Source organism: Salvia miltiorrhiza, chromosome 2 (assembly GCF_028751815.1).
Source record: "Salvia miltiorrhiza cultivar Shanhuang (shh) chromosome 2, IMPLAD_Smil_shh, whole genome shotgun sequence".
In the NCBI taxonomy this organism is placed as follows: domain Eukaryota; kingdom Viridiplantae; phylum Streptophyta; class Magnoliopsida; order Lamiales; family Lamiaceae; genus Salvia; species Salvia miltiorrhiza.
Window position 1 is genome coordinate 27546717 of NC_080388.1, and position 9093 is coordinate 27555809.

The following is a 9093-nucleotide window of genomic DNA, read 5'->3' on the forward strand; positions in this document are numbered from 1 at the left end:
GGAGTAAAATTTTACTCCCTCCGTCCACCAATCAACTACCCATTTGCCTCTAAAATTTTGTCCACCAATTAACTACCTACTCTGCTTTTTGGACACATATACCATCCCTTACTTTTTAAATTACTACACTTTACCAATTGGACCCACCACACTCTACCATTACTTGTCTACTTAATCTAATTTTGATGTTAATTAAATGGAGTAAGATATTTTAAATTTCCAGTTTATTTATTTTCCAATTTATTTATTTTCGACATTTTCAGTATATATATATATATATTTTTTTAATTTTCAGTTTATTTATTTTCTATTTTTTTTTCCAGTTTTCAGTTTAGTTATTTTCTGAAAATTTTAATTCCAGTTTATTTATTTTCTGAATTTCCAGTTTATTTATTTTTCAATTTTCAGTTTATTTATTTTCTGAATTTTCAGTTTATTTTATTTTCTGAATTTGCAGTTTATTTTATTTATTTTCGAACTTTAAGTTGATTTATTTTCTAAAAAAATAATTTTTCAGATTTTAATTTATTTATTTATTTATTTTCGAATTTTAAGTTTATTTATTTATTTAATTCCAGTTTATTTATTTTCTAAATAAAATAATTTTCCAGATTTTAATTTATTTATTTATTTTTGAATTTTCAGTTTATTTATTTATTTATTTATTTAGTTCCAGTTTATTTATTTTTGAATTTTTAGTTTATTTATTTATTTCCAGTTTATTTATTTTTCAGTTTTTAGTTTATTTATTTATTTATTTATTTATTTTCTATTTATTTTAATTCCAGTTTATTTTTTTTTCCAGTTTATTTATTTTTTGAATTTTCAGTTTATTTATTTATTTTCGAATTTTCAGTTTATTTATTTTTCAATTTTCAGTTTATTTATTTATTTATTTTCTGAAAATTTTAATTCCAGTTTATTTATTCATTTATCTATTTCCAGTTTATTTATTTATTTATTTATTTTCAGTTTATTTATTTTCTGAATTTTCAGTTTATTTATTTATTTTCGAATTTTCAGTTTATTTATTTATTTAATTCCAGTTTATTTATTTTCTGAATTTTCAGTTTATTTATTTATTTGTTTTCGAATTTTTAGTTTATTTATTTATTTATTTGCAGTTTATTTATTTTTTGAATTTTCAGTTTATTTATTTATTTATTTTCGAACTTTAAGTTTATTTATTTTCTAAAAAAATTATTTTCCAGTTTTTAATTTATTTATTTATTTATTTTTGAATTTTCAGTTTATTTATTTATTTATTTCCAGTTTATTTATTTTCTGAATTTTCAATTTATTTAATTAAAGAGTAAAAAAAGAAAGAAAGAAATAGCTTATATAAAAAAGAACACTTTAATAAGTCAAGGCATAATGTATGTTAAATAGCTAATGAAATATTAGTAAAAGTAATCAAAATATATTAACACTACCCTTTTAGTCTTTTACACCACTTTTACACCACATTTTTCAGCTTTCTTAGTTTCCGTGCCGACCATCAAATGGGTAGTTGATTGGTGGACGGAGGGAGTATGATATATAATGCTTATAAAATATATACAATTTAAATTTTTTTGAATTAATTATATATAATTTACATTTTATTTTACCCAAAAGTTAAGCATTTTCAATTATATAAGTTAATTGAGCAGCAATATAACGATTCAAATATTATTAGTCCAATATATAAGTCATAACTAAAAATAAAATTATCAAAATAACCTTGTGTAGGCCTTTCGTGCACGAGATGCGTTAATTTCGCCTATGAAATTTGCGAATATGATTTATTTCTATAAATTATTTTAAAAGATACGCCACGTGGCGAATCGGGTGCGAATCCGATGAGAATCCGAGAGAATCGCACCCTAAAATAATCCGATTCGTTGTACATGCTAATTTTTAAAGAATCCGTGCATCATAGTGGAAAACGATGCAGGATCTAAGAGCACCCGCAACGCGGGTACTCGAGTGGCTCCTCGAGGAGAGGGAGCTGGTCGAGGAGGGCGATGCGGGGGGCAGCTCCTCGAGGAGTACCCGAGTTATCGGGTATGCTCGATAGGGGAGAATGGATGGCGCGTGCAATGCACGCGCCTAATTAAAAAAAAAGGAAAAATTGGAAAATTCGAATTTTATTCGAATTTTGACTGCACCTCCTCGATTTGCGCACCTTTGACCGACCGTTTTCAATTATTTTTTTTATTTTTTCCTTCTTCTCTTCTTTAAAAAACCCCACCTTCTCCCCACAATCTTCACACCTCTTCTTCTCCAATTTTCTTCTCTTCACACCTCTTCTTCTCCTACAATTTTCTCCGTCATGGATCCACACAACCCTTTCTACGATCCAAATTGGTGCCCCGATCTCTCCTCCGATTATCATCCCGATATGGGAGGAATCAACTTGAAGGAGAGCCCGCCCAAGGAGGAACCGGTCAGTGCTCAGCAGAGTGTCTCCCCACCAAAGAAAGGCGGCCGGAGGAAGGAAAAGGCCACCAAAATCAAGCACGACAAGGAAGCTAGGTACCGTCATACTTACCTTCCACAGCATACGGATCTCATCGTCCAAATTTGGGCGGAGGAGACCAACGACTCGATCCGTGGGACGGATCAGAAGGGAGAGGCATATTGGGGCCGGATCCGCGAACGTGTGAACCCCATCCTCGGCGTCGACCTTAAGATCAAGCAACTTCAAGGCCACTGGTCCCGGGTGAGCGCGGATGTGCGTCTCTGGGAAGCTGTTTGGGTGGAGACGCGCAACAATTGGCCGTCCGGTCATTCGGATGATATGATTCGTGAAAAGGCCCAAACCCTCTTCAAGGCTCGAAGCCCACACAGGGCCTCCTTCAATTTCTGGAACGCGTGGAGAGTTCTCCGGAACAATCCCAAGTTCAAGTCGATGTACCTCCTTGGAGACGTGCATGCCTCCAAGAGGACAAAGACTACGGAAGAGGGCGGCTTCACCACCTCGGCGTCGGGCGAGGAGATCTCTTCTGCCCGGCCTATTGGCAACAAGGCGGCGGCAAAAGGGAAAGGGAAGGCAGCAACGTCGCATACGAGCTCGGATCCTCCACCAGAAATAGTGGAGAGGTTGGAGAGGACCGACGAGCAGATGAGGGCATTCACCGCCCAGTACCAGCGGAGGAACGATATCCGGAAGAGGGAGCTCGATATGCAGCTCCTGAACACGGATACGACGCACATGACGGACGCACAACGTGCATTGCACGCGTCCATGGTTGCCGACGTGCTCAGGCGTCGTGGTCTATCCTAGGCTATCAAGGAATGTGATTTTAATGATGTTTTAGGTTTTTTAAATTTTTATGTATTTTTTTTAGGTGTTTTTAAATTTTTATGTATTTTTTTTTTATGTTTTAAGTAATTTTAAATTTTATGTTTAATCCAGTATTTAACTATTACAAAAATATGCTATTTAAATTATGCAATAAAATTTAAATGAAAAACATAAAATCAAAACTAATATTATCAAATAGGCTATCAAGGAACCCCAATACAGCACCACCTACTCAATAACACAAACACTATCAAGTAGGCTATCAAGTAGCCTATCAAGGAACCCCAATGCGGATGCTCTAAGTATCCGAAAATGATGAACCTCCCGATAACGAAAGTGTCTTCAATTCCGGCGCAACCGTAGGTTTCGTCGTTGACCACCTTAGTCTATTGCACGCCTAATTGTTGTCAAAAAGCCTGAACCGCCACGGCTACTAACTTCGATTCTCTGCAACGCCGGTGATAGTGGTGGAGATGGGCGTATCAATTTTGATGTTGTATGATGTAGGTGGTGGTGACACCGTGGAGCACCCACTGAGATGCGAGAGAGAGAGAGAGCCGGGAGCGGAAGCTTCACCGAAAGGGGGAGGTTTTTTTTTTTTTTTTTTTTTTTAAAAAAAGTCGAAAATAGTGAGAAAAACGATAATTGCCCAAAAGAGAGATTAGGTGACGATGGATTGGACTAGAAAGAACCCAAAAAGTCTCCTTTCAATTTGATTCCTCTTTCACTTCCCAAATCTTTTCTCCGTAAAATTAATTCGACCTCATCTTTCTCCATCATACAAAACATTTTTACGATCAGCGATTAAAATGGCGCCTTCCCTTATCACGGCAATCCTATGCTGCTCTTTGGTTCACTCCATCGCCCTTTTCAAATTAACCTCAGCAGCAGATGATTCACTTCTCCACAACCAAAAGATTGCTATTGGGCAGACTTTGGTCTCTGACACCCAAGTCTTTGAGCTCGGATTTTTCCAACCTGGAAAATCGACGAATGTATTCTTAGGAATTTGGTACAAAGCCACGCCCGACATTGTAGTTTGGGTTGCAAACAGAAACAATCCCATCACTGATTCACAAGGAGTCGTCTTCGCCGTTGCTGAAAACGGCACTCTCCTTATAAGCAGAGGTGGAAGCATTATCTGGTCGGCGAATCCATCGACGGCGGCATCGCGTCCAGCTGTACGCCTCCTCGATACCGGAAACCTGGTTGTCGTGGACGAGACGGCGGAGGAAGGCCACTACTTATGGCAGAGTTTCGATTTCCCAACTGACACGTGGCTATCAGGTATGAAGATCGTCGATGATAACGACGCCGGTGTTGCTACGAACTTGACTTCATGGAGAGATTGGGACGATCCTTCGCCCGGAGATTTCGTGTTGAAGATCGAGAACCATGGGTTGGCTGAGATAGTGATTTTCAGCGGCATTAGGAAAAGATTTCGAACAGGGAAGTGGAATGGCATCTATTTCAGTGGTATCCCTCGCTTTCGCAGTGTTCTCCCGAGAGTTGAACTCATCTTCAAAGAAGAGAGGCTGATATCTATGTCGAGGCCTTATCACAGCTCCATTATCACCAGAGCATCAATAGACGCGTCTGGCACGGTCCACCGCTATATCATGAATCCCAGAAAGGATAAGTGGAATCCTGTGTTCACGTTTCCACGAGACATCTGCGACGAGTATGCCAACTGCGGCCCCAACGCCATCTGCACGGTTGAGAAAGCACAAAGATGCGAGTGTTTCAGAGGATTTTCCCCCAAGTTTCAGATCGATTGGGAGCTTCGAGATTGGTCTGGTGGATGTGGTAGAGTTAGGGCATTGAATTGCGAGAGTGGAGATGGTTTTGTAGAGCTTAGAGGTGTGAAGCATCCTGATACGCTGAGATACTGGTTGAATATTAGCGTGAGCCTTGAGCAGTGCAAAGCTGAGTGCTTGAAAAACTGCGACTGCTCCGCGTGTGCTAATCCTTACATAACTGATGGAGGCAGAGGGTGCTTGATGTGGTTTGGGGATCTCCTTGATACCAGAGAGCTTTCTGCAGCAGATAGCCTGCAGAATATCTATATTCGCGTGCCACTTTCAGAACTAGGTAAGTTCCTTTGCTCGTATTTTGAAGTTAATGTTATATCTGCCTTGACTTTTGTTGCCTAAAGATTTTAGCTCTAATCTGGAGGAGGAGAAGAAGAAAGGGCATATAAATTTAATGCTAATATCCATTGCTACTGGAGTCATTGTCTCGAGTTTTATCAATGGAGGTATAGTTTTACTGACAAAATGGAAGAAGCAAGGTAACAATAATGACTTGTGTAAATCTGTTATAATGTTCACAACACGAAGTCAGGCAGAGCCTGAGGCATTGAGTTCCTTCGTCTTTTCGTGCTTCACAGGGGTAAAGAGGAATAACGAGGATATAGAATTACCTTTGATCAAAATGGCAACTATTCTGGAAGCAACAAACAGTTTCTCCGAAGAGAACGTGATAGGAGTAGGAGGTTTTGGTCCTGTTTATAATGTAACATTCCTTGACACATTGCTCAAGTTGTGCATTATTGCCTCTACTTCAGCAGATATCCTTAATCATATATTGTGCTGCATAAGCAGGGAATTCTGTCATCAGGAGAAGAAGTCGCAGTCAAAAGATTGTCGAAAACTTCTAGACAAGGTGTTGAAGAGTTCAAGAATGAAGTCATCTTGATCGCCAAACTTCAACATAGAAACCTAGTCAGACTCCTCGGTTGTTGCATTGAAGGAGAGGAAATGGTGCTAATATATGAATACCTACAGAATAAGAGCTTGGATAATTTTGTTTTTGGTGCTGGCAGAATATATTCCTATCCTTTTGTTTGTTTAAATCCAATAAATTTATCCTACCATATATTTGAAGGGTCTGATAATGATGAAGTATTGGATCATGTGCAGATCTGGATCGAAGGACACTTCTGACATGGCCTAACCGCTTCGACATTATCATGGGAATCGCAAGGGGACTGCTTTATCTTCACCATGATTCCAGGTTAAAGATTATCCATCGGGATCTAAAGACAAGTAACATTTTACTAGATGCAAGTCTAAATCCGAAAATATCAGACTTTGGCTTAGCAAGAACATTTGAAGAGGATCAATCTCTATCTAGAACTAAGAGAGTTGTTGGAACATAGTATGTTTTCTTTCATCTCATCAAAGCACACTGCTATTTTCCATGGCGGCCTAACTAATGAGTCATATTTTTATGCAGCGGTTATATGGCTCCAGAATATGCATTTCGTGGGAAATTCTCAGTGAAGTCTGATATCTATAGTCTTGGAGTAGTGCTACTAGAGATAATAAGTGGGAAAAGGAACAGAGAATTTAAGCACAACGATGATCATCACAGCCTCCTAGGCCATGTACTCCTCTTGGCTACGTATTTGTTAGCTATATTGGTTGATAATTGTGATATGAAAAAGTGTTTTTCAGTATAAACTGAGAAAAATCTGATGAACTTATCCAGTGGCAATTGGTGCAGGCATGGCTGCTGTGGAAAGAGAAGAGGATTATGGAAATGATGGACGATTGTTTGAAGGAAACATGTGTTGAATCCCAAGTGAAGAGATGCATACATGTGGGGTTATTATGTGTTCAAAATTTAGCAGAGGATAGACCGATCATGCCATCGGTGGTTTTAATGTTAGCAACTGATGGAGCAATCTTGCCTGAACCTAATGAGCCTGGATATTTCATTGAAGGAAGTCGAAGTTGTAAATCACCTAGTATCAAGTCCGAGGATGGAACGGTTAGCATTACCGAGTTGGAGGGCAGATGAGGAGATTGCTACAAATGCATTTGAGCTCCTAGACCAGTCACCGGGTTGATTCGAACTGGAACTTGTACATTGAGGCATTGTGTTCAAAATGAGAATCAATATTGGAGATGTAAGATATATGCTTCTTCACGAGTACAACTGTAGAAATATTGCCACATGATTTTCTGGTTTGAATGAGAAAATTGAAAATATTGTCCTTTTGAAGAAGGAGAAGATGAGAAGCTATGTGAGTTTCTTGACTACTATGTCATACTTTGAGCATCATCTCCAACTATCCTTATTTCCACATGCAACTTGTTTTGTATGGACAACTGAGTTTTTAGTGAAATAATTACTACTTACATGGCTAAGAATATGAGGAGCAACAAGCTTCACATTTTCATCGAATCAAATTATATATATGGGCACTGAAATATGCTCATAAAGTTTGGTACACTCCAATCATGGTTTAAAATTAAATTCGGAAAAGCAACCTCATGTGAAGTAACAATATCTATCAACAAATTCCTTTACAATTGTTCCAACTCCTATCTAAAACTCACAGCTATAAATCTCCTCCATCATCTAATTCAAAATTTCTTGCTAAGCCCAAGTCTGAAATTGTTGGGTTTAATTCCGGTCTAGTAAAATATTGCTCAACTGCCTATAATCTTTAATCTTGAATCATGATGGAGATGTAGCATTAGCAGCCCCCTTGAAATTCCCATGATGATGTGAAAAGTGTCCTTCGCTGCTGATCTACACATGATCAAGTATGTGAATATATATCAAAATATTTGGTTGGATAAAATAGTAAAAAGGATTAATGAAATGCACCAAAGACAAAATAATCCAGGCTTTTATTCAGTAGGTATTCATATAGCAGCCTTTTCTCTTCTCTTTCGTCTTGCAACTAAAATAATACCTACATCGATGAAAGCCTAAAACAACAACTCCGGACCCGCGGTCGCGGGTGGGACTGCGGTTCAGTCTTCTTCTGCCACGGCCGGCTGCCGCGGCCGTGGGGTCCTGCGCAGCTGGCTTAGTCGGCTCCGTTCTCCCTCGTCCGAGCTCTGATTCCGGCGCCGTTCGCGCTCACGGATTCCTCTCGAGACGTACTTCACTCTTATATCTTCACAATCCTCCAATTAATCATTGATTTTTCCTGAAATTACTCCAAAAGCTACACCAAGCATCAAATATCAACAAAACTCAAAATGGGGAAACAAACACATATTAACATTCAATTCAAGGGGGAAAAAGACAACAATTCATGAAAAATTGAGGTACGAAAACCATGTTTGTCACTGCTTTTTGGAAAGTGGACCATTCTATATATCATTGACCGTCAAGAAATATTAGAAAGTAGTTGCCCTTCTAAAATGATTCAACAGTAGTTTTTCATAATATCTTTCTCCTTCAAAAATGGATCGGAGCATTCTATATCATTGAGAAATATTAGAAAGTCGTTGCTCTTCGAACATGATTCAACAATAGTTTTTCATACTATTTCTCCTCCAATCAAACTTATTGTACTGATACATCTAATAATAGTGACTTTCTTGCTTTATTTTCAATATTTGTTGTTAGGTCCGGAGGGTCTCGAATAGGTGTATGGGGGGGAGGGGAATACACCTATGGGCTATTTTTCTGAGTAAAAACGAAAATTTAAATACAAATTGACTCAACCTATTTACTGAAAAGAGTTCTGACCAAAACAGGGTTGACAACTGATACTGAATACTCTTCAGTAAGAAGTTATCAGTTAAGTAAAAGACTTTAACTGATACACGTAAGGCTTCAGTCGAGTTTGACAAACAAAGATATGTTATGAGTCTTGCTGACTATCAGAAGATAGATAAGTTAGACTGATAACACACGCAGCGGAAAACTTTTGTTTCGAAATAGCCTGTGTAATTAAACACGTTGTCAGTCGTTAAGTTTCTTTTTGCAATTAATCAGTTTTCAGTTTATGAAGATAAGAGCACAAGTAAAAATGTAAGTACTAAAAGCTGTAAATT

General features: G+C 37.8%; 1 protein-coding gene across 1 annotated transcript; it reads left to right on the forward strand.

Annotated features, from left to right (window-relative positions):
* The first annotated feature begins 3623 nt into the window (after positions 1–3623).
* On the forward strand, positions 3624–7287 carry LOC131007670 (G-type lectin S-receptor-like serine/threonine-protein kinase At4g27290). Its single transcript, XM_057934602.1, has 7 exons — positions 3624–5380; positions 5445–5579; positions 5679–5803; positions 5893–6103; positions 6211–6448; positions 6527–6677; positions 6797–7287. The coding sequence occupies exons 1-7, from the start codon at positions 4099–4101 to the stop codon at positions 7091–7093; spliced, it is 2439 nt and encodes an 812-aa protein (XP_057790585.1). The 5' UTR covers positions 3624–4098; the 3' UTR covers positions 7094–7287.
* The last annotated feature ends 1806 nt before the right edge of the window (positions 7288–9093 follow it).